The sequence below is a fragment of the Neolamprologus brichardi genome, chromosome 12 (genome assembly GCF_056152115.1).
Source record: "Neolamprologus brichardi isolate AB-2024 chromosome 12, ASM5615211v1, whole genome shotgun sequence".
Classification (NCBI taxonomy): domain Eukaryota; kingdom Metazoa; phylum Chordata; class Actinopteri; order Cichliformes; family Cichlidae; genus Neolamprologus; species Neolamprologus brichardi.
Genome location: NC_142115.1, coordinates 11,405,729 through 11,430,957, shown reverse-complemented (window position 1 = coordinate 11,430,957; position 25,229 = coordinate 11,405,729). Strand labels below are relative to the sequence as shown.

The 25,229-nt window shown below is 39.0% G+C and overlaps 1 protein-coding gene across 1 annotated transcript in view; it reads left to right on the top strand.

The window, feature by feature from the left end:
- The window catches only part of cacna1ba (calcium voltage-gated channel subunit alpha1 Ba), a 292,202-nt gene that overhangs the window by 214,744 nt on the left and 52,229 nt on the right, over positions 1 to 25,229 (top strand). The window contains exons 38-44 of the mRNA XM_087849000.1: positions 277 to 373; positions 5,396 to 5,501; positions 5,982 to 6,089; positions 7,292 to 7,401; positions 8,199 to 8,380; positions 17,534 to 17,669; positions 18,739 to 18,858. Of these exons, the coding sequence (XP_087705126.1) occupies positions 277 to 373; positions 5,396 to 5,501; positions 5,982 to 6,089; positions 7,292 to 7,401; positions 8,199 to 8,380; positions 17,534 to 17,669; positions 18,739 to 18,858 (859 nt within the window). The remainder of the gene's footprint in view (positions 1 to 276; positions 374 to 5,395; positions 5,502 to 5,981; positions 6,090 to 7,291; positions 7,402 to 8,198; positions 8,381 to 17,533; positions 17,670 to 18,738; positions 18,859 to 25,229) is intronic.

Sequence of the window (25,229 nt, the reverse complement as noted above, 5' to 3'; positions counted from 1 at the left end):
CCTCCTCCCCTGACTCACTCTTTACCATTCCATGTTTCCTCTCAGGAATCCTGAGCTCCGTAGCGATGCATCCATCCCTGCGCCCTGACACAGTGGCCGAGGATGGCATATACCTTCCATCTCACTCAAGGAAATCTATTAACAACAGATTTCTGTTTTTCCTTTCCATCATTCTGCTGTTTTGTTGATTTCTTTTTATTTATTTTTCCCCTTCTCTAACTTCCCATCCTTCTCTGTTTGCATTCTATTTATGTTTTGATTTCCTACCCTGTGAAGTGGCCGTATCAAGTACCGCGATATGTATCAGATGCTGCTCCACATGTCCCCACCCTTAGGTTTGGGAAAGAAATGTCCGCCAAGAGTCGCCTACAAGGTAGACCCTCCTCTTCCGCCACTTTCTTCCCTCTTCTCAACAATCTTTTTTCCATTGGCGTGAACTCAAGCCAATGTCTTTGCTCTGCACTATTACCACATTTCTTTGTTTTGCTAGTGCTCTGATAGTGCTTGAGTGTAAGTCACTCATCTTTTCTGTCTTACGGTTTTGCTAGTAGTGTCTGCAGCTTTGGGTTAATACCCATCCCTAATTATAAGAACACAGCCCTTAATAAAGAATGCTTGATTAAGATATATAATGTATAAGGAGGGAAATTGCTCCGTTGCATCACTATTTCCTTTCAGTGGTATACCCTAGTTTGGGTTTTATTTTGTGGAGCAGTGAGTTTTGCGTGCGTGCGTTTGTGTGTGTGTGTGTGCGCGTGCGTATGTGTGTGCAATTATGTATGTCCAGGTGTGTGTGTGTGTGTGTGTGTGTGTGTGTGTGTGTGTGTGTCTAGCTTCTGCTGCTTTTCTGTGGAAGAAATGTTTTGTATATGTGCTTTTGACTCTGTGGTTCTGTCTGTACTGCCCATTTTTTTTCTCTCATTTTTCTGTCATATCATCTCAGTCTGTTCACTGTGTGGAAATATCTGTTGTGTGCATGTGTCTGTGTGTGTTTGTTTCTTTCTTTTTGTGTTAGAATATTAGAGGTGCTAAACCTTGATTTAACCTCTACACTATTTCTAGCTGATCACATTATCTTTATCCGGATAGCCAATCTAAATAATGAAATTTGCATGTTAACACAGGGGCAAATGCAAACAGTGTAGTCATCATCACATTCTAGCTATGCTTTGAGTTATACAGTGACTAAGTTACATTTGAGGAAATCTTTACACTGTGGTCAACTTGTTTACAAGGTTTAAAGACATTGCACTGGAATTTCCAGCAGGATTTCTGTATTGATTACTCAATTACTCAAACATTTCACCAATGTCACAATTATTACCAAAGACAGTCTGAGTAAACTAATAACAGAAAAGGCACATAACAGAGTGGGACTCATGTTGGAGCAAAATGACCATAAAAAAACTCTGAGATTTTTTTTTACACATTTCAATAATTTTTTTCCATATTTGTTAGTAAATTGGCGATCCTCGCCCCATCTTTACTCCTAAAGGACCTTTCTTGGATGCTGCTTTTGTACCAAATCATAATTACAATCACCTGTTGATATCACCTGTTTCAAATCACATCATTATTTAGCCAATTTACCTGATTACTAGCCCTAAATTGCTCCTGTCCCAACCTTTTTTGGAATGTGTTGCAGGTCTGAGTGACAGGTAAGGATGTATATTTACAAATGAAATGAAGCTGACCAAACAAAACGTAAAATATTTTGTGTTCATATTGTCTGCAATGAAATACAAGTCAAAGTCAATTTAGAAATCACTTTCTTTTTTTATTTTCTGTTCGCCTATTTTATTCCAGTTAAAACTCACCTCAGGTAATGTTACATTACATTCATAATGGTTGTACAGTACTAGGCAAAGGTTATAGGCACTTTAAAGAGTCTGGAATCTTTTATGCTCTACAATAACTCTAAAAGGTTACAGTTTGTATTTGTCAGAATAATGAGCCAGGCAGCCAGCACAGTTGAATTCAGTGAAGCTTTGTTAGTTAATTTTCGCTCCAATTATAAGAGCGTGCAAATGCGTAGCCATGTAAACAAAAAATTAAATTAACATCTCACACCACTTACCACTTACCTTGTTGTGTGAATGCCTCACAGCCATTCACACTATTGAGATCCTGTTTCTCTTTATTCTTTATTTTTCTTTTTCTAGTTGCTTCCGTACGTTTTTTGCCACTTAACTAGTCCCTCAGTTTTTATGCCATTATCACCATTCAAATTTTTACAGTTTTTATCAATTCTGCTCTTTCCAGCTCCCATTGAAGTGAATGGCACACCTCCCATAAAACACTCTAAGTGGCATGTTTTTGAACCTTAACTACTTCCACATACTTTCACCTAGAACCACCATTCCACCTTTAAACTATTCTCCTGTTCTTCTGCTACTATTGTCTAATTCAGCTTTTCCATAAGTTCTACCGTTTCCCTTAAATTAATTTTTCGCTTTTGTATGAATTATGAGGATTTGCATGGGTTGCTATCGTTGATATGGACTGAGTTAGAGTACGTGCACTCTAAGCTCTGAAACCCTTCTTCATGTACGAACAAACTCCTGTTGCTTACTCAACTTTCGCTGAACCCACACAAATTATACATCAAAACGTAGGTATTTTTGTTGGCTTTAAGACAGTGTCACTATCATTATCGTGCGAGTGACGTTTTTTTCACAATTTGCCTCGAAGTGACACAAGGTCTGAAAACTTCCCATTCAAAGTCTATGGGGAGGTTGTGAAACTCAGAGCTGAAATTCTGTAACTGGAGGCATTTTCAAATCGTCATATCTCCTTAATGAAGCAAAGTTAAGACATGAGGCTTGTGCCAATATATCTTCAGACACTTTGAGTGTACTAAACAGTTTTTACAATTATCTTACCGTTGAGCGATGAATTACGTTTGTTTGAGGGGTGGAAATCTGTCCTTCTCTCAGTTTTCAAACTCTGGAAATGAAGCCGTGTCTTCTCTGGTCATATCTCCGCGACGGAGGTACAAAGACCTATGTACCTCTGTCGCAGTGAAAGTTCACCAAAGTCTGCTGATTCACCCAGTACAAGAATTATGCTTCTATCCCACCTACTTTTTGAGTTACACGACGTTTTGTAACACCAAAAAACGGCATTTTTCGCCTCTCACCGCAATCTAATTCTGACTCCTCATCACTCTGTTTTCTGAGCCTCCCGCCCCTGTTCCAGGTGGCACAATTGGTTATGACACGGGTCTTGGGTTCAATTCCACCTTGTTCCACAGTTTTTTTTTCACTACAAATTAATACACTATCACAGTCCTGTAATTTACATTGCTAATTTTTTACAATTCTGCAACGTTTTATAATTTTGGCAGCATTTCTAATATGGACCTCAGATTCTTGTTAATGCTCCATGGCAGAAATACATACAAGTACACAGCCTGATGAAGCAGACAGAAGAAGTACCTCTGATTGGTGGACTGAAATTGAGCAGAACCAGGTTGTTCTGCCTCTTTTCAGCAGAAGGTTCAGCGTTTTCACCTCTTATCAGCACAAATCTCAGCCTCTTCTGCTTTTTTTTAATAAGAATTTTCAGCTTTTTCACCTTTTTTCAGTTACGTGAGAACCAGTTTGGCTCAATGAGTAGCTGAAAAAATTTCAGCCTCTTCTGCTCTTTCAGAAGAATTTCAGCTTTTCACCTCTTTTCAGCACAATTTCAGCCTTTTCACCTTTTTCTAGCATACAGTTCTGCTTCTTCACCTCTTTTCACAACAATTCAGCTTCTTCAGCCCTCTGCATATTTTTTCTCTCATCATATCTCTCGTTGAGACAAGAACTGCTATGGCTCAGTGAGATGAACAGCTGCTGTGAGATCTGTTGGTGCAGGTTTGAATCCTACTTGTGGCTGTTAGCACACTTCTGCTCTGCTTGCATGCACTCTGCTTTAGTGACACTGTTCAGTGTACCCTTTTAAATAAAGCAGTTTTCTTCTTATTCTGCTGTTTTCAGATTCCACTACAAGGCATTCGCAGGAAATGCAACTTTTTCTAGTTTTTAACTGTTTGCCACTTTTTTGGATGGATGGACCTTTTGCGCATTAATATACCGTTTCTTTAATGATACACTGGAATGCTTTTTTTTTTTTTCAAGATTCTTCAAAACTTGAAAATGCTCTGCCTTTAGATTTATGTTTATGTTTTTTTTAGCTTGTAAGCTTTGCCTTTGAGACCAGCTCTGCAATAAAAAGGGTACGCGGAGATAGTGAAACAATTTTAACACTCCCTGGATTGTACTTATACCTACTACCTGAAAAAGTTTGTTATGCCTAAAAGTAAATGTAAAAAAATACCCATGTTATAATTAGCCATAAAAAATTACAGCTCTATTAACTGCTAAATGCAAGAAGGATTGAACATGACCTAATGTGCTGAAAAGCATTGGAGCGGCTCTGCTGAACAAACACCATTTTCAAATGGTTATTTTTCTGCAAAAAATAATTATTTCATTGCATAAAGGACAAAAGATATGTTGCTACAGGTAAATCTTTAATAGGTCAATGACTTCTGTTATTGTTAGAGTGGTTTGAGTTAAGGATTTTTTCTTTCTAGCTGATTGTGCAGCCTATAATTGTGTGTACATGTGCTAAAGTGAGTGTGTGACCATGTGTAAAAAGGCCTGAGTGTGTGTATATGTTTGGCCCTCAGTTCTCCATCCCCGTTTCATTCTGACTCTGGTCTTCTTATTCTCTGCACTGCCACTGATAGCACATGTAGGTGAATGCTTTTTGTGTTCAGGGGAGCTCAACTCTTACAGCAACAATCCCATAGCATCCTTTATGCAAATAGTGGTTCCATTAATCAGAATCAGAATCAGAAACTTTATTGTCATTGTCACAGGTGTATAAACCAAGTCTTCCTGCTAAGTCTGATCAAGCTTGGTGGAATTAACTCTTTGATGCTAGCATCCACTGTACATGTAGAGCATACTCAGCTTCTCAACTCCAAACTGATGATTGCTGCGATGGCAACCACAGAGTCGAGCTCCTGCGACTGTTGAAGCACCTTCATGGTTATGTGTTACATGCCTTCTCTCGCCTTTTTTTCGGTCAATGTCAGTCTTGCACCAGTGCCCTTTGACTTGCAACATAGTGCATACTGTAGCTAGTAGCAGTGTATGTCAATGTCTAGTTTGTCTCCTGTATATTCTCGTAGAGAAGGCTTTTTGTGTGCTGAAATATATCTCTGGAGCATTTCATCAATCTAGAGAAACTTGCACATAATAAACCAAATTTAGCAAAGAACCTGAATCATTTGAGGGGATAGGATAACTTCAGCACACAGACTGATTTCTCTGGGTGAATTTTATGTTTTTATTAAACAGTTTGCTATGATCAGTGACCTAATGTCTCTTTGTCTAACCCTCAGCGCCTCGTCAAAATGAATATGCCTATTGCTGATGACAACACAGTTCACTTTACCTCCACTCTGATGGCACTGATTCGCACAGCACTGGAGATCAAGTTGGCGTCAGGTTAGAGGCACATAATTATACACTGATAACACTGTGTAGACCCAAAATGGTCTAAGTAATCTTCAATGTTAACCTTATCTTTGGAGCAAAGCAAAAATGACAGTTGGGGGGGGGGGATAAATAGTTTTTGATGTGTGTCAGTTAGAATTATTACTTTTTTGTCCCCTGACTGCCAACACTTGGGAAAACATTTTTTGAGCCTGGTTCTGCCAGAGGTTTCTTCCTGTTAAAAGGGAGTTTTTCCTTCCCACTGTCGCCAAAGTGAGGAGATTGTCTGATTGTTGGGGTTTCTCTGTATTATTGTTGGATCTTTACCTTACAATATTAAACGCCTTGAGGTGACGGTCATTATGATTTGGTGCTATATACATTTAAGTGAATTGAAAGAACCAACATTTTCTGATTGCACAGAGTTAAGGTTATCACTATTATGACAAGAGGTTGAGTCTCTTTTAATCTCTCTTGATTTTGTACTTGTAGGAATGGTAGCCCAGCGATTATGTGATGCAGAGTTAAAAAAGGAATTGTCCACAGTTTGGCCCAACCTTTCCCAAAAGACCATGGACCTGTTGGTCACACCACATAAACGTAAGCAAATTATCAGAATTTTAATTTTCTATTCATCTATAGATGACATACATAAAAAAGTAGTCTTTTTCTTTTTTTTTAAATTGTGGCACTTAGAGTTGATGCTAAAGAGAAAATTAGTACAAATAATTAATTGACTTTTAATTGAACATTATAATACCATTTCCAGACTCCTTTCATAATGTCCTTTCATAATACTATATTCATATTATATTCATAATACTCTTTAGTACACTATAGTATTAATACTCTGACTAGCAATTTTATATGATGGATTATGCAGAAAAAATTGAATTGGGCTGAAAGGTCTATTACATTGTTAAGTATTCAGGTTGTGTGTCATGTTTTTAAAAAGTAACTGAGTAATAAAGTAACTAATTACTTTTGAAAATAAGTAATTAGTGAATTAACAACATCCATTTGTTGGTGAAGTAATCAGTAATTAGTAAAAAATTTTCAAGCAATTTGACCAACACTGGTCATCATGACTTTAAAATTTTCTGACCCAAGGTGCAGACAGTGACTACAATCAAGTATAGGTTTAATTTAAAAAGGCAACGGGCAAACAAGGCTTAGGAGTAGGTACCAATTAGCAGGTGGAGAGCTGTGGTGAGTGGCAGGTTTTCAGTGGAGAGTGGGCAGGTAGGCAATTTGCAGTTAAGTCAATGAATCCATAGGAAGTGGTGGGCTATGAGAGTGACAAAGGCTTATAACCAGCTGTGAACTACTGACTCCTCAAGGGAAGAGAGGATGGCTTTCCAAGTGATGGAGGACAGACTTCAGCTGGTCCACAGCTGGTCCTTAAATATACTGCCATAAAAAGTAGATGCACAGCAGCTGTGAAAGCTTTTTCACCCAAAAGGTATCCCTAAACCACCCTATAGTGTGAGTCACTGTGTGCATGTGGCCATCCAAGACTTACTTTACAGTTGATTTTTGTTGCCACCTTTTGCCAAGATGTGATCACCAGATACTGCAACTACAAAAAGGCATTTTGACTCAGTAGTGATTGTTCTGCTTTTCTTTTTTTTAGTTACTTACTGTAAATTAACAAACTTGTTCACCATAAGAATTCCCTTTTCTTTAAACCATTAGGGAGACATGCAGTGCACAGAGATGCATTGAAATAAGAAGGAATGAGTCAGTTACTACTTCTTTTTATGTCTTGTCATTTCTTAAATAATTTCTTCTCACCTCCTCAGCCAATGAGCTCACAGTAGGGAAGGTTTATGCAGCCTTGATGATCTTTGACTACTATAAGCAGAATCGAGCTAGGAGACTGCAGCAGCAACAGAGCGCTTTGGGCTCCCAGGTACAACACCCTCATTACATATGCAGACATGCAAGGAAGTACACACACAATGGATGGAGTTCAAATCTAGATGCATGGGCCCACATACATGCTTGCAAACTTGCACACTTTGAATGTATGCTGCATGTAAACACACATGCACAGAAGATACTTTGTGTTCACTAGTAATTCACTGGTAATTTGCAAAAGCTATCATCTGTTTCCCCAATTTATTATTTTTAATATAGAAGTACCAGGAGAGTTGTTACTTGCTGTTGTTGTATTAATCTTTTAACAGTTACAAGGATAACATCAACCTATCTGCGGCCAAGGTCGAGTAAATTCTCATACATTTTGGCATTAATTTATCTGTAAAAACCTTCTGAACCTTCTGAGTGTGCCAAGTGGGCAGAAATTCTATAGAAAAGGGACAGACATGTTCTAAATAGGGGAAATGGTAACCAAACCTAAACCTTAACCCTAATTTTTGAGGGGTCACCAGTAACCTAGTGGATGTTAAATGCTTAATGACACTCTTGTCAGTTTCAGTCAGACAATTGACAATCAGTCAATCAGAGAATTTGGCTGCTGACAGATGTTTATCAGCAACTTTGCACGTATACCCTACTCGTGCATGTTTCCACACTCCCACATGCACATAGATATATTGCAAACAAGCATGACTACAAGCAAAGAATATTCTGGCCTAAGTCTCCACATCCAGCCCTGAGCGCCTGTTGTCAGACCTGGGTCCAGCAATATTCTGCCTGCTGCCTCTGGATTTCTTCAGCATGTTGCCATCCGTCTCTCCTCCACAGTGCAAGGTCGGGGCTCTATTTAAGCCATTGCTGCCTCTGACTCACATACAGGAGAAAGACCTCCCTAAGATGTTAAACAGTGTGGAGCCTCCCAGCATGCTTAGGTACCAGCCTAAATCCCATGCCAAGTCTCATCCACAGACCAGACCTAGCTCCAACTCCCTCAACAATGGAGGCACTCTGTAAGTTCAATACTTCAGGAAAAACGCATAACAGATTCTTTTTTATATTCTGCTTGTGGTGTCTTGTGATCCTGTATTGAATAAGCAGATAGATGGATGGATGATAGATGGAGTTGTGCTGCTTAACCCTATAATGCCCTTTGTTTCATATTTGATACATGAGTTTCTGAGACTTCTATCTAATCAACATGATCAATACTTGCCATAATTTCAATGCTATAATGTTATGGGAAAAAATATTTTTTTGTGTGAAATTAACATTGTTGTTAACATAACGTTGCCAAAAATGCCCAGTGTCACAAATGCAATAAAAAAATATATCATAACTATATCATAAAATTATATAGTAAACAACAAGATATAGCAAAAAATGTAGGTTTTGTTATAAAGGTTATTAAGTGTGCCTATGCCAAGAGGCACACTTATTACTATTTCTCGGATTTATTATTAAGTGTGCCTATGCCAAGAGGCACACTTATTACTTTGTGCGGCTGGATCTGGAATGGTGTGCTATGACTTTTGGTGTTTATGACTTTTATAGTTTTTTAAATATTAATATTTTAGTGCATATTTTCCCGTGCTTATCTGTCGCACAGTTTTGAGACAAGGGTCATATATGTTATATCATTTTGTGCGGCTGGATCTGGATTAGTATGCTATGACTTTTGGTGTTTATGACTTTTATAGTTTTTTAAATATTTAGATTTTAGTGCAAATTGGGAAAGATTCATCTTTTGGCGCCATAGAAACAGACTTCATGCTGGGAGTAGTACGGCCTGTCTAGTAGTGATGTGCGATACCACTGATTTCCTTTCCGATCCGATACCAAGTAATATTCAGGGTGGTATCGACGATACTGATCCGATACCGATACTTTGTACAAAAACTTATTTTATTTATTGTATCTCAAATTATAGCGTCATAATGATTACAGGACATCAGATTACTTGTTCTTATCACTTAATAATGCAGAGTTCATCATACAGAAATAAAAATCTGAAGTTGTGCTATTTGAACACCTTGCCTGCCTGCAGCACTAAAGGACTCTGTGAGAGACGTCTGTCTCGCCCTAGCAGCACCTGTCCCTCTCTTCCTCTTCAGTTCACCTCAACATACACGCCTCATATTCTGTGATATGATTTACTCTGAGGTGTTTGAGAAGGTTAGTGATGTTGCCACAACCATACATGCCAACCCTCCCGATTTTTCCGGGAGAATCCCGGAGCCACCATTCTCTCGAATTTCCACCTGGACAACAAAATTGAAAAACCATATCGCAGAATTCATAGCGCGGCCCAGCCAATTCGCTACTCGGGTTAAACATGATATATAAGTCACTTTGATAACTTAAAAATGTTATTGTTTGGCTTTTTCAGTGTTTTATTTGTTCGTGAGTAAATCGGTTTGGCTGAGATTAAATTTATTAGAATAGATTAAATTAAATTTAACTTTATTAATCCATCGGGTGGGTTCCTCCGGGGTTTTCACACAGCTGAATAAACATCAAACAGAAAACTAATTAAAGAAAGTGTGGGACGGTCGAGGGTTTACGCCAGCGCCCGGTTATATTTTAGATAGCAAGGACCAGACGGCAGTTTCACTCCACCGAGGGAGCTTGTGACGTACTACCCGGCTTTCTTTAGACCACGAAGGCCGGGTCCTCAGGTGGAAGCTGCCTCTGAATTTGGACACCCCCGCTGTTTCCGGGCCGGCCAATAATAACGGTGACATTTAACGTATTTTATCCGATAAATAAACACTGTAAAATATATTTATCAGCCCTTTTGAATGTCTCCCTAATTCTGAGGTCTCAAGGTTGGGAAAGTATGGCCACAACACCTCACTCTTGGAGCACTTTTTTTGCCACATGTATCGCAAACCATGACTCAGCTGTTTGCGGAGGTAAAATACGTCCGCACAATTACGCTCAGTCATTGTTGTGAGTGCGCGCGCCAAGGGGCTGCGAGACATTTATACAGCCGTATTTCGCACATGACTATGAAAGGCGGAAGAGGAAGTAGTTCCTTTGAATGTAGACAATCCGAATGTTATAGTTTCTTTCCACTGTGTTCCTGTTAATGATAAACTACAAATTAACCCTAAATTACTAAAATATCGATATTTTAATGTGAGAATCGATTCTAGAACATAAATGACTGGTATCGGAGGAATCGATATTTCAGGATCGATCTGCACATCACTACTGTCTAGCCTTATTTGGATTACCGTAGTGATGACAATATCAACGGCGCGCACAGCGTTGCTGCTTTCAGGAGCCATTGGAAGTTTAAAGGTTGCGCGAACCATTGAATACTTACGGTAAGCGAAAGGATGTATGCTTGGTGGAAAACTCCAAATCCCACAATTCATAGTACGCCTCTACCGAGTGAAACAATGGCGGCTGCCACCTCGTTTTTATATTCCTCTTATTCGTGTTTCTAGGTCACAAAATAAACTTTTAAGATATTTTCAGGCGAGAATGTAGTTGTGTAAACTTCAAATATCTGCTCGTTTTATCAAGAAGTCCCATATTAGCAACAGTTTTCTCACGATGTTACTTCTAGCGCCGCATGGCAGCTAGCCGGCTAGCTGGCTAGCGCGGCTTGGCTGACACCCAGGCCGGGCTGGCTGACACCCAGGCCGGCTCACGCTCTCGTTTCACCCCCTAGTCTTTCGTGATCACTCTTGGTTGGCTGCTGGACTTGGACTGGGCTGGTGATTCATTTATTCATTTTAGTAACAGTAAAAACAGTGAAAGGTGGTGGATTGTCCAGATGCTGTTCGATGTGGAAAAAATAACTCAGTTGTTTTGTGGTGGCTAACGCGGAGCTACAACAGAGGGCAGCTAGCCACCGGTGTATGACAGAAAGGAGATGGGGGGGGGGGGGGGGGGGGAGAGAGATGCGAGGCGCCCACGAGCGACTGGCCCTTGCTTACACCGAGAGCGGTTCTCTGTCTCGTTTCACCCCTCTCTCTCTCATGCCGCTGGTACGAGTGTCCGGTGAACTGAATGTCAGGTAAGATGTTATGTATATTTTTGTTGTGCTGACTTTTTACAATCAGTTACAATAAGTCGTACTGCGCGCTAGCTAGCATGACAGATTTTCTATACAGCTGGGTGGGTGCTGTGTTACTGATGGTGAACTTTATTGTATTCATAAGGTTAGTTAGTAGAGTTGCCAACCGTCCCGTGCAAACGGAATCATCCCGCATTCAGAGAAAATATTAGCAATTCGTATTGAGCTGAAAAGGAACACAGTTTGTCCCGTACTTCAGGTAGAACAGAAGAATACACAAAGCTGGATTTATTCTGTCGTTATGCAGCCTCCCCTGTCATTCTCTCGCCTGTTGCAACTTCAATCATGAAACTGATCAATGATGGGCTTTGATCTCTTGTTTGTTTATCGTGCTAAACAACAGCTGCACGTTTAAGCTTGATCAGCTGCTGTTAGAATTTATTTGATATTAATTTCTAGTATCAGCTGATGTTTGCTGGAGCCACAGCTGTAAAGGCGGCTGGTTGGAACCAGGAGATGTCCTCACTGAATCATCAGAGCTGAACTGGAGATGGAGAAACAGGTGACATGAATGAGTTGAAGGGAAGTTATGAACTGTTTCTGAGAGACAGCTGGTAACTGTGCAGGGGCGGATCTAGCAAAGCTTTTGCCAGGGGGCCAGGTAGGGCATTCACAGGGAAAGGGGGGCACAAAGATACTTTTCTTTCTTACTCTCATATAAAATATTTAGCTTTTATTAAGTAGTTATCTGAATCTTACAACCAAAGTTTGTATAACAATACACAAGATTGGCTGTAGACCATTGTTAATCATTCAGAACACTGTGTAAAAATAACAAAAAACAAAAAGTGAATGCAAAAGTGCACAAATATTTATTTTACATGTTTGATGTGTGTGGCGCGGCGTGGACTGCAGTGCCGCTGCAGGGGAGGTGGACCCACCTGAGCGGCATCTGCAATCACGCCTCTCAGGCATAAAGTCTGTGCTCTCTCAGCTGTTTTTTTTTTTTGGTATGTGTTGGGCTGTGAGATGAAAAGCTACAGCCGGCTGTGTGGGTACAGCAACCATGTGTGAAAAGTGGTCAATAAAGTAATGCTACAAAGCGTGTACATGCAAACATTGCCGGGTCTGCCGTGGTACAATGGGACTTCTGCTCATGAACCTCTGTGCACAGCATCTGCAAATCGGGGCTGTACGAAGTCACCTCATCTTTACACAAAACTTTAAGCTGTCATCTGTGAGGCGCGAGCGGTGTTTGTTTTTACCATAGTTCATGGTGGACAATGGCTGCTCTGGTGAGTTTTGCTCTCTGTAGCCGTATGAATGGCAAACTACACTGATTAGCAGCGGCATAGGCACACTTAAAATTTCTTCTGAAATTTTCGCTTTCTAGTTAAACATCTCAGTTCCAAAAAATCAGAATTTTCTGGCTATTTTTGATGGGTTGGGTCTTAAACTTAGGTAAAAGATCTGATTACTTCTTTCATAACTGCATGCATTTATGTTGCAGTGGCCCTGCAGAGTTTATTCTGCTATGCCAGTCTTCTATAAAATTGTGTAAAGGTCATAGTGGAGAGAAAATCAAAACTGAAATAAATGTAATACTTTTATGTGCACATTCTTTTTACTCCAGTACCTTCTTTGCCTCTAGGAGGTATTTGCCAGTAAAATTAATGGCTTCATAGACAATAGCTACTTATTTTAAAACTAAACAAACTAATGTACTGTCTTAGTCTACTGACAAATGCAAGAAGACATTTTACTGATGAGCAAAGGGCTGTTTGTTGTGTTTTAGCATTAGTTTAGCATCATACTACAGCACATACTCAGCTCTGTAACCCATTGTGAAGCCGGAGCTGTTAACCTATGGAACGCCAGGACTGCCATAATGAATTAATTAAATACACCATTAAATAATTAATTAAATGTGTCAATAATTAATTAAAATGGGAAATAATTAATTAAATAAATAGTTATGACACATGTAATTAATTAATTATTGACACATTTAATTAATTATTTATGTATTTCACATTTTAATTAATTATGGACACATTTAATTAATTATTGACACATTTAATAAATTAATTATTGACACATTTAATTAATTATTTATGTATTTAACATTTTAATTAATTATTGACACATTTAATTAATTATTTAATGATATATTTATTTATTTCATTTTGGCAGTCCTGGCGCCTGGCTCTCATCATGAAATAATTTTATCTGTCAACCTCACCCATCAAACGCAGGGGGCGGGGTTAACGCTGCCCATGCAGCTTCTCTAACATTTGATTGGTTGCCGTGCAAAGTAAGTCAAAACAGGTCGATCCTAGATAATCGATTGCTTGTGTAGACTTGGGGCAGCCAGGTATCCCAGAATGCATTTCAAATCACAGGCAGCAATGTTGGTGGTGTAGTTTTAAAATACCCCGTTTTTCTGTCACCAACTACACTTTTAACAGTGTTTTAGCCGCGAATGTCGCGCTGTAATATTCACATGTCGGGTCAGGTTGTCAACATAGAACATGTTTGCAAAGGTGCTCAGATGTTTTCAGAGATTTCAGTAGCTCTGCTAACAGTCAGCATGCAGAGTGCACCGAGGGGGTTACGTTAACCGGTTTGTTTACATATTTCACTCTCCGTGTTCCACGTGTTGCATTCGCAGATTCTCATTTTCACCGAACGATCGTCTCTTTCCACCTGGTCTTGTGTCTCTGTGCTTCCGTAACATAAAGAACGAGCTGACATTTTTCTCACGAAACCAGCGATCAGCTCAACAGACCCTCAGTTTACCTGCATGCATCCTCCTCCTCACCTGTCACCTGTTTAACACCTGCTGCTAATTCAAGAAACACGCCCACGTTATCTGGTGATAGTCACAGTTTAATTGGGCAGCCGGTGCTCGATATTACGCAACGTCAGCACATTTTTCTGCACAAGATAAGTAAATATAGTTTTTCCCGAGCGCAGAGCTGCTGGAGCTTGTTTCCCAACAGAGCACTTTATCGGCGAACCCACTTCATCAGCGGCTGATGTCCAATCACCAGCACAGCTTTGAAACCTCACCTGAGTTTTAGCTCTCAGTGGTTAAACGCTGGACTTAATTCACTCAGGTTCTGTCTGTCGGGTCACGTTTACTTCGCTGTTTTATTTACAACTGAGCAAATCGGTTTGGCTGAGGTTAAAGTTACGTTTCATAACTGCACAGTTTTACAGACGTTTAATGGTTCACTGGCACATGTGTTAGACTGAACCATTCGCTTTTCTTTATCTGGTGTGTTTTGGATTTAACAGTAAATTTTGAGATTAAACTGACTTTTAAAATGTTTTAAAGAAAGAGAAGAGAAGGCGCATTTCCACCGAGAGGAGCAGAGTTTCCAACTACATGTTCATAATGCAGACTGCAACCTGGACAGAAATATTATATCATCTGTTTTTTAATAGGTTTTCTAAGCACCAGCGATCTGTTAGAATTTTTAGAGTTTACTTAACTAAAAATAAATGAGGTTAACATATAATTTGTGTGATTTTTTCTCTCTCTCTCTTTTTATTTATTTTTTTGCTTTTTCGGTCATGTTATGTTTAACTGTCAAAGGTTTGTTACAAACTATGAAACACATGGTGCAGACTTCTGGATGTTAGAAGAAAACTAATACTGCTAATAAGGCAGGAAGGTGTCCTTTAAAACTAAACATGTTAGTAGGACTTTAGTATTTATATCATAGTTTATAAAATAGCACGTGTATTTCAGTAATAGCCTACTGATTTCAGTGTAGTGGTGAACAGTCACACAGCTCACGTGGGTGTTATCTGTGATACTCCTTAACTATAATTTATCCAGGTTAACTTCAGTTAACTCTGAGCGGCTGGATCGACGGAGGTCAGACAACAATTTTACATGTATGATCTTAAAACAGGACACAGCCATTATCCGTCCTGGCCTCATATCAAATGTGAACGCAGACGGAGTCTATGTTTGACGATTGCTTTATATCTAATCTTCCTCTCAAACATTTAAACAGTCTGCAGCTGAGGGAACACAAACTCAAATTGTTGGAACAGGTTTGCTCGTTTCTTGCGTTCATTTGGTGATTTATTAAATGTATAACTGTTATAACTGCTGAGTCTCTTACGCTGATGAAAATGCAGAAAACACAGATCACGAACACCTGTTCAACCAATCGCTTTCATTCCACTTTGACAAACTGACGCGTTCATCTCTGTTACAGTGTTGCGTTAGACTGCTATATTTTTGTGTTTTTTATGCTGTAGATTTTCACGTCTCTGGAATAGTTGGCAGTATTAAGGATGCTTTTCTGTAAAATCATATTGATATGACCCGTGAATTATTCGTAGATGACAGTTAGATTAGTCAGCTGGGAAACTCTGTGTTACCTCAGAGAGCTGAAGATATCGTGGATATGCTGACCTCGCTCTGTGGTGTACAGGTCCATTTACCCTCATGATTAATATTCACAATAAAAATATTAGCCGAACATCATGAAGTCTGTATGTGTGTCATAGTTTCGAACAACCTTTGTACAGTTAAAGCCAGCAGTTACTACATGACGGAAACACCAACGTTATCGCTTTTATGCGTTTATACACAGGTCACACTGATTACTGAACAAAAACCCAAAGATCAGCTGTTAATCGAATTTATTTGCTCTCTCTCCTCCTTAAACATGTTTTTAATGTTAGTTATAATTCAGAATTGGCGACTGAAACATGTATGACGAACATCAGGAAATAAAACCCTGATAAATATAACCTCAGTAAAAGAAGCCCGTGTCAGCGGGGGTTATTACAGCTGTGTACCGGGGCCTGAGCCTTGTCGGTGGTAATAACAGCTCGTTTGCTTGCGAGGCGAGCGGGTCTATCCACGCTTTGCCGTGAGACTGGGCAGACATCTCCGAAATCATCGAAGCACTTTTGCAAAGAGGCTCTATCTTGAGAAACCGACCAGACACATGAAGATTAAACCACTACATTCTCGGCTAAAAAAATATTAAAACTGTATTTGGTGACACACACAAACAGGGTTTTCAAAGTTCAGTTCTGTTAGTTTCCACATGCTGGTTGTTGTGTGCTAAAAACAATGGCCACCAGGCCAAAGCAATGGTTTTGAGTCGATCAGCGTTAACCCCGCCCCCTGAGTTTGATGGGTGAGGTTGACAGATAAAATTATTTCATGATGAGAGCCAGGCGCCAGGACTGCCAAAATGAAATAAATAAATATATCATTAAATAATTAATTAAATGTGTCAATAATTAATTAAAATGTTAAATACATAAATAATTAATTAAATGTGTCAATAAATAATTAATTAAATGTGTCAATAATTAATTAAATGTGTCAATAATTAATTAAAATGTGAAATTCATAAATAATTAATTAAATGTGTCAATAATTAATTAATTACATGTGTCATAACTATTTATTTAATTAATTAATCCCATTTTAATTAATTATTGACACATTTAATTAATTATTTAATGGTGTATTTAATTAATTCATTATGGCAGTCCTGGCGTTCCATTTTAACCCACCATAAAAATTTTGATGTAACCTTATGTGTATTCCTCAGCTTTTTAAACTTCTGCCACGTTTATTATGAGCATCCCCTAGTGTAATAAGAAAAAGCATTATAGGTTTTGAGATCACCAAAATCACATTGATATATTATTACAAGTAAGTAAATCCGGTTTACCTGTGAGTGTGTGTCAGTTCTTCAAAGTACAAATGGTGCGTTGCAGACCAACTTTCTTATTTGAGACCTGGTTCTTGCAAAAAATTTAAATCTTAAAGTTAGATGTAAAGGAAGTTTTTGGATGTGAGATCCGTGAGCTCATCTTTGGGAAATCTTCTAAAAATCTGATTGCTTTTACCACTTAAAGAATATGAAATGACCCAGTTGACTAAAAGGCCTGAAAGACAATGGGAAATTATAGTGGAGTTATAGCTGTTGTATAATATAGCTGTTTAATTAACAAGAAATAATGCTAATTGATCAATGTGTCAGATATCCTACAATAGTTTTACAGCTAGTTTTGAATACTTGAGACTTCAATGACAACAGGAACCGCTGACCTTGTAAAAGTTAAACTGAACTGTGATTATTACACACAGGCCAAGTCAAGATCACACCATCAAGCCATCATCTTCCTGGGTGATTGATAAACCCAAAGAAGTGCCATGGGCTAAGAATAAGAGAACGATGTCCCGGGGCCCATCTGAGGACACTTCAGACACTGCCATCAATCAGGTAAAACATATGGATTCATGTTCAACATGAGCTGTGAAAGTATTTCAGTGTTTACACTATATTCCAAAGATCGTGGCAGAAATAAGCTTCTTTTGGATGCTGGCTGTCCTCTTAAAGACAGGCTGAGGAGCTTGATCAGGAGTAGAGCCACTTTTTCTCCACATTGAAAGGAACCAATTTGTCGTGGTTCAGACATCTGACTAGAACTCAACTGACTAGTTGAGTAATTTTAGGAAAGCCCTAGGCAGTCTACTGGGCAGACGCAGGACTTGCTCGAGTTATGTCTCTCAGCTAGCTTGGGCACAACTCAGTATCCCCCCAAGATGAGGTGGCCGTGGTAAGGGAAGTGTGGGCTTCTCTGCTCAGACCCAAACCCAGATAAACAGTAGAAAAAGCATGGCCATATAGAATAATGTTTGCTATAAAATGATTATATCAATTTGATTAAATATGGTAATTCATGTCAAAGCAAGACTTCACATAGTATCCTTACTTTTTGACTATTTTCATTAATACTACAGCTGTGCTCATGTCATATTCACTAGGTTCTGCTCTTCTTACTTTAACACAGAGTAAGAAGAACTTATAATCTTGTAATCCGTGTACAGATGATTGTTTTCATTCACAAATAATTCACTTTTGCTTTACTCTCAGTGAGAACAGCATAGTGGTTAGAATTATATTACAAATAATACAAGTCTAGCCTATCTTTAAGCCATTGTGTCATGGTGTCTGTTATCTCAATACTGAATTAAAGGAGCAGTGTGCAATCTCAAGACAACAATTGTTGTTTGTTGTTGATTGTTGTTAATGACACAGTGGGTATAATTAAGCTACAGAGTAGTAGCGGGTAGAGTCTGTGTTCTGCTAGTAACATCAATTGTTGATGTCAGTGATTAGTGGACTCTGTTGCTAAGAGACCATTAGCTAATTGTGGTGTTATAGAGATACGGCGGGTCCAGAGAGTTCCAGTAGTCTTCTCAAATTGAGTCCAAATTGCTTAATGCACCTCCAAATGTCATCATTGCACGCTGATGAGGCAGGGTTTTGTTTGTATTTGTATGCTCAGGAGTCGGTAGAGATGAAGAAGATGGAGACCAGTGTGAGCAGTAGAATTCCATTCACTGGCTCCGGTCTGGAAAACCAGGGCCGAGCTGCTTCGATGCCTAGACTCAATACTGAGCTGCAGGTAACAGCTCATCTTCACCAAACTTACTTACTTACCAAATTTACTTATTGATTTCATTCCTTATCGATTCTCTTATTGATGCTTCTATTGATTTTCATTTGGTTGGAGGTATTTCCTCTCGTTTTTGTGATCAGTGTTGGGGTCGTTACTCAAGTATTTTATTACACAGAAAACCTTTTTTTAAAGTAATGCAGTACATTACATTAGCGTTTCGCCAGTCTCTTATAATTACTATTTAACAATATAAAGCTATAGGTGTTGTTAATATAAACCTATACCAACACAAATTGGTGTCCTAATGTGTACACACAAATAGATTCTCCCTCTTAGTATCTAGGTATTGACCACAAAGGCAACGGCAACAGGTTGTTGCCATGGTGGGTCACTGCAAAAAAAACAAAATAGTATTATTTTACTATTTCGATTTCATTGTGGATTCAGTGTTTGAGTTAAGAGTGCACATACAGTGATCTGATTGATCAGATTTGTTTATTTGGATTTCAGATTTGTCTAATTTCCAAAAAATTACAAAAATCGATCTTGGTTCAAAGCAAAAAGAAAATAAATGCCGCATGTTAGTACAGTCAAATTATTCGATGGGTGTGAATGGCTGCATTAAGAATACGTGAGTCTAAAAAATATGTTTAATGGACAAGGTGTGGCATATCTGTGATTAATTGATTTTTTTTCCCATCTATAGGCCACACGGGTACACAGCCCATCAATGGGGGCCATAATTCTGGCTGGGTTGTAGTGGATTGAATACTCCTTTCACTAAATGACATGCAAATCAATTTATAACTTTTACGTGATTTGTTTTTTCTGGAATTTTGGTTGATATCCTGTCTTAATCAGATCTCAGTTTCGCTCAGAAGTAACATTACTGTTATTTTTCTTAAAAGTAATGCAGAACGTGACTTTCCGAGTTAAGTAATAGATTAGAGTATTTATTACATTACTTTCACATTATATCTGTCTACTTTCTCAGTCATCCAGGTCATGGTAGTATTGAGAGCTTGAAAAAAGACGGCAGTTAGACTTCTTCAGGTTTGTGAAAATGTTTTACATCTTATCCAAGAGACTTTGTTCTAATGACAAATGGTGGAGAGTCCCCCCTCTGGGGCTTGTCTCCTTTGGATGTGAACCTCAGGGTTGTTGACAAACTATTAATTATATGAGTCATCACCTGAGCCCAGCTGTGAATAAATGTTTGCTGCATGACCATAGCCAGGCTTAAGGGTGAAACCCACCCCATAATGTGATCATAATGTGGTCTCCAGTCGCATGATAGCTGAGTCCAGGTAAATAATTTTCCAGCACGTGTACGTTACACATGCTATTTTTTAAAAAAAAAAATTATGATTATTACTTTGCTAGCTATCAAACTCGCTGAAGAAATGATTGAAATGAACTGAGTGTGATGCAATACGGCAGCGCTATTATTTTTTGGAGTAAACTCTAGCTTTATGAAACCAGCTTGGTTTTTACAATACTGCGTCAGAACACTTTAACTTCTTTTATTCAATTTTAAGGGCTGAAACTTGTATTGAACTTTTCTGCTCTAACTTTTTTTTTTCATTCTTTTATTTTTCAATACCAAACTGTCATAAAACACACAGGTACATATAGAAGTAATAATCTTTTTCTTTTTCTTTTTTATAGCATACAAAAAAACCCATAAATGAGATGAGTACCTGAATACCCCCCACTCGCTCCCAATAACGTAAAAATGAATATGTTACAGAGAAAATGAATTGACCCATGCAAAAAATACAAAACCCATACAAAAAAACCCCCAAAACAAACACCAAACAAACAAACAAAAAAATCAACAATAAGATAATAGTGTGTATCCTTATAGTTTAATATTAACATTAACATCTGCTAGCCTCAAAAAACAAGGTCTTAACATTAATCAATATTGATATAAATCTTAACCAACAATAGTAACAATATTAATATTAATGGTTACTTGCTCCTTGGTCAAAACAAATTAATAATGCTGGAATATCTTTAAATAGAGTATTCTTATAAGGTAGAACAGCCACTGCCGGGAATAGCAGAAAACTTTGTACAATGTCATATGGTGGACTACAGAGAGATTTCTCGTGCTGGTAACTTTTCTAAATATTTAAGTAATGGTTTCCAGTGAGTAAAAAAATCTATCCGATGAGACTCTGATGGAGAATTTTCTCTTCTCCAATTTTAAGAGTCCTAAGATATCCTGTAGCCAGACTTTCATTAATGGTGGCTGAGATGATTTCCACAACAACAAAATTATTTTCCTAGCTATGAGAGAAGCAAAGGCAATAAGGTTATTTTGAATAGCTGCAGTATGAAGGTTAATTGGTGGTTTGCCAAATATAGCGATATGTGGAGTCGGAGTCAATTTTATACCCAATATATCCAAAGTTATTTTGAAGAATTGATGCCAAAATTCAGACAACCTAGGGCACGCCCAGAACATATGAGTAAGATTGCAAGATATTTGTGAGCATCTGTTACATTTATCATCAAATTTATCTGGGTATAATTTTGACAATTTTTCTTTACTGTAGTGTAATCTGTGGAAAACTTTAAATTGTCTGGCACAACTACAAGACAAATTAATGGCCCTTACTGCTCCCTCCCAGAACAACTCAGAAAAACTCATATGGAGTTCTGACTCCCATTTCATCTTGGTCCTGTATAAAAGAGATTCACTAGGCAGAGAAGCTAGTTTATAAAGGTAAGAAATATGACCCTTTACCAAAGTTTTGGCTCTGAGAACCAAATCTATTCCACTGGAAGCTGGGATTTGTGGGAATAAAGTTGAACATTTCTTTGCAAAGTTTCGCAACTGGAAGTACCAAAAAAAACCATAATTTACGGATTCAAAGGAGCTTGCAAAGAAAAGCGTCTGGACTTCTTTAAGCTACTTGAAGACGCTTCACCTCTCATCCGAGAAGCTTCTTCAGTTCTAAGGTCAAATGGTGGGGAGTCCCAGATTTAAACCTAGTGGGAGTATCCCCCCACAGAGGGACAAAAGGACCCCCTGCTGATCCTCTAATGGCCTGAGCCAAGGTGTGAAACTGGGTGTGGGTCCCAATCAGCCAGAGTTTCGGGTGAGCTCATTGTGAAACCTGGCCCCACCTTATCATGCGAATTCCTGAGGTCAGATGGCCCAGGGTGTGAGTGGGCGTTAAGGTGTCTGGGGAGGGAACTCAAAACTGGATTATAGATGGCAGACAGTTGGTGTCGTAAACCACGACCTCTGTTCAAAGATGGTCGCTCACAGTGGACATAGATGGCTTCTTTCACTCCTCTTTCAAACCATCTGTCCTCTCTGTCCAAAATGTGAACATTAGCATCCTCGAAAGAGTGTCCTTTATCCTTAAGATGCAGATGGACTGCTGAGTCTTCTCCTGTAGAGGTGGCTCTTCTGTGTTGTGCCATGCGCTTGTGAAGTGGCTGTTTGGTCTCTCCAATGTAGAGGTCTGGGCATTCCTCGCTGCACTGTACAGCATACACCACATTGTTAAGTCTGTGTTTTGGAGTTTTGTCTTTCGGGTGAACCAGTTTTTGTCTGAGCGTGTTGCTGGGTCTGAAATGCTGCTGGGATGTCATGCTTGGAGAAAACCCTCCTGAGTTTTTCTGATACACCGGCTACATAGGGGATGACAATGTTGTTGCGTCTGTCCTTTTTATCCTCCCTCGCTGGTGTCTGATCCTCTTTTCCGTGCCTCTTTGCTGACTTTAAGAACGCCCATTTAGGATAGCCGCACGTTTTGAGTGCTTCCTTTACATGTGTGTGTTCCTTCTTTTTTCCTTTTTTCAGGCTTAGAGGGAACATGTTCTGGCCGGTGGTGTAGGGTCCTAATCACTCCAAGTTTGTGTTCCAGAGGGTGATGGGAGTCAAAGAGGAGGTACTGGTCCGTGTGTGTGGGCTTCCGGTAAACTTCGATGTTGAGGTTGCCATTCTCTTCAATGTGCACAGCGCAGTCCAGGAAAGGCAAACAGTTATCCTTTGTGTCTTCCCTGGTGAACGTGATGTTTTTACCCAATGACGGTTTGAAAGAGGAGTGAAAGAAGCCATCTATGTCCACTGTGAGCGACCATCTTTGAACAGAGGCAGTGGTTTACGACACCGACTGTCTGCCATCTATAATCCAGTTTTGAGTTCCCTCCCCAGACGCCTTAACACCCACTCACATCCTGGGCCATCTGACCTCAGGAATTCACATGATAAGGTGGGGCCAGGTTTCACAATGAGCTCACCCGAAACTCTGGCTGATTGGAACCCACACCCAGTTTCACACCTTGGCTCAGGCCATTAGAGGATCAGCAGGGGGTCCTTTTGTCCCTCTGTGGGGGGACACTCCCACTAGGTTTAAATCTGGGACTCCCCACCATTTGACCTTAGAACTGAAGAAGCTTCTCGGATGAGAGGTGAAACGTCTTCAAGTAACTTAAAGAAGTCCAGACGCTTTTCTTTGCAAGCTCCTTTGACTATGATGACCTGGATGACTGAGAACCTTCACAGATATCATTTACGTATAGATCACCTAGAGTACCAAGTCCTTTATGTTCTAAAACAGAGAATCTTAAGTCCATCTTTGCTACCACAAATAAGTGATTGTTGCAGATCGGGGTTGCAAGAGGGAGGGTGAGCCAACCAAAGTAACATCTTATTTGTGACCAAATTTTTAATGTTTCAGTGACAACTGGGTTCGAAGACCGGCTTAATCGGGACGATTGTGAGGTATTGCATGCTAAAGCACGTAATGACGAGGAACAGGAGGCCGCTTCACTCTGGCACCAATTAGTATAGGGAGATGTACACCACAATAATATATTATACATATTAGATGCCCAATAATACCCAGTTAAATTAGGCAGTCCTAATCCTCCAGCTGATCTATCCCTATAAAGAAGCGAGCGACTAGCTCTTGGACGTTTACCGGCCCAAATAAATGACGTCATTTATAGTTCTGAAAAATGATTTAGGCAGATAAATGGGCAAACTCTGAAATACATATAAATATCTAGGTAATACATTCATTTTAATAATTTGAATCCTACCAGCTAAAGACAGCGGTAGGTAGTTCCATCTTTGAAGATCAGACTTAACTTTCATTGTAAGTAAAGTAATATTCTGTTTCTGCATTAATCTCAGAGATCGTGAAATTGCAATTCCAAGATACCCCAAATTAGCCATTTTAAAGGGTATAGTTGATGTTGGTATGTCTGCAGCCATTTGATTAACTGGAAAGTATTCACTTTTGGAGATGTTAAGCTTATATCCCGATAAATATCCAAAAGAATTTAATACTGATAAAATGTGTGGAATATTTAGTAGAGGATAATTCACATAAAGAAGCAAATCATCTGCATAGAGCGACACCTGATGTTTTATACCCCATCTATCAATCCCTCCTAATTCTTTCACCATTTTTAAAGCTACTGAGAGTGGTTCAATCACTAATGCAAATAATAACGGGGAGAGTGGGCGCCCCTGTCTTGTCCCCCGGAAAAGTGGAAATGGAGTGGAGCATTGATTGTTTGTACAGACAGAGGCACAAGGAGAGGAGTAGAGTAATTTGACCCATGAAACAAAATTATTATTAAAGCTAAATTGTCTTAAAGAAAAGAAAAGATAGGCCCATTCCACTGTATCAAAGGCTTTCTCGGCGTCAAGAGATATTATAGCTTCTGGAACGTTAGAGGATGATGGAGAAAGAATGACACCAAGAAGTCTTCTTATGTTAGAGTATGAACGTCTTCCTTTTATGAATCCCGCCTGGTCCTCTGAGATAATTGAGGGCATAATCGATTCTAGTCGCCGGGCTAGGATTTTTGCAAGAATTTTAACGTCTACCGGGAGGAGTGATATTGGCCGATAGGATGTGCAGCTCAGTGGGTCTCTGCCTTTTTTAAAAATGAGAGAAATAATGGCTTGCATGAGTGTAGGTGGCAGAGTTCCTTGCTTGAACGAATAATTAAACATTTGCAGTAGAAGTGGAGCTAGCTGATCTGAAAAAACTTTATAAAACTCAACCGGGTAGCCATCTAGACCTGGTGATTTACCGCTATTCATTGATTGTATTGATTCTTTAATTTCTAAAATTGTAATAGGGGCGTCTAATTTTAAATTATTTTCAGATGAAACTTTAGGTAGATCCAATTTTTCAAAACTATTTAATTGGCTTTCATCTATGAAAGATTCTGAGGTATAAAGTTGAGTAAAGAAAGATCTGAAAGTATCATTAATTTTATCTGGATCTGAGGTTATTAAGCCTGACTCATCGGTTATCTGTATTATTTGATTTGACGCTGTTTTAGTCTTCAGTTGCTGTGCCAGGAGACGGCCAGCTTTATCACCATGTTCATAT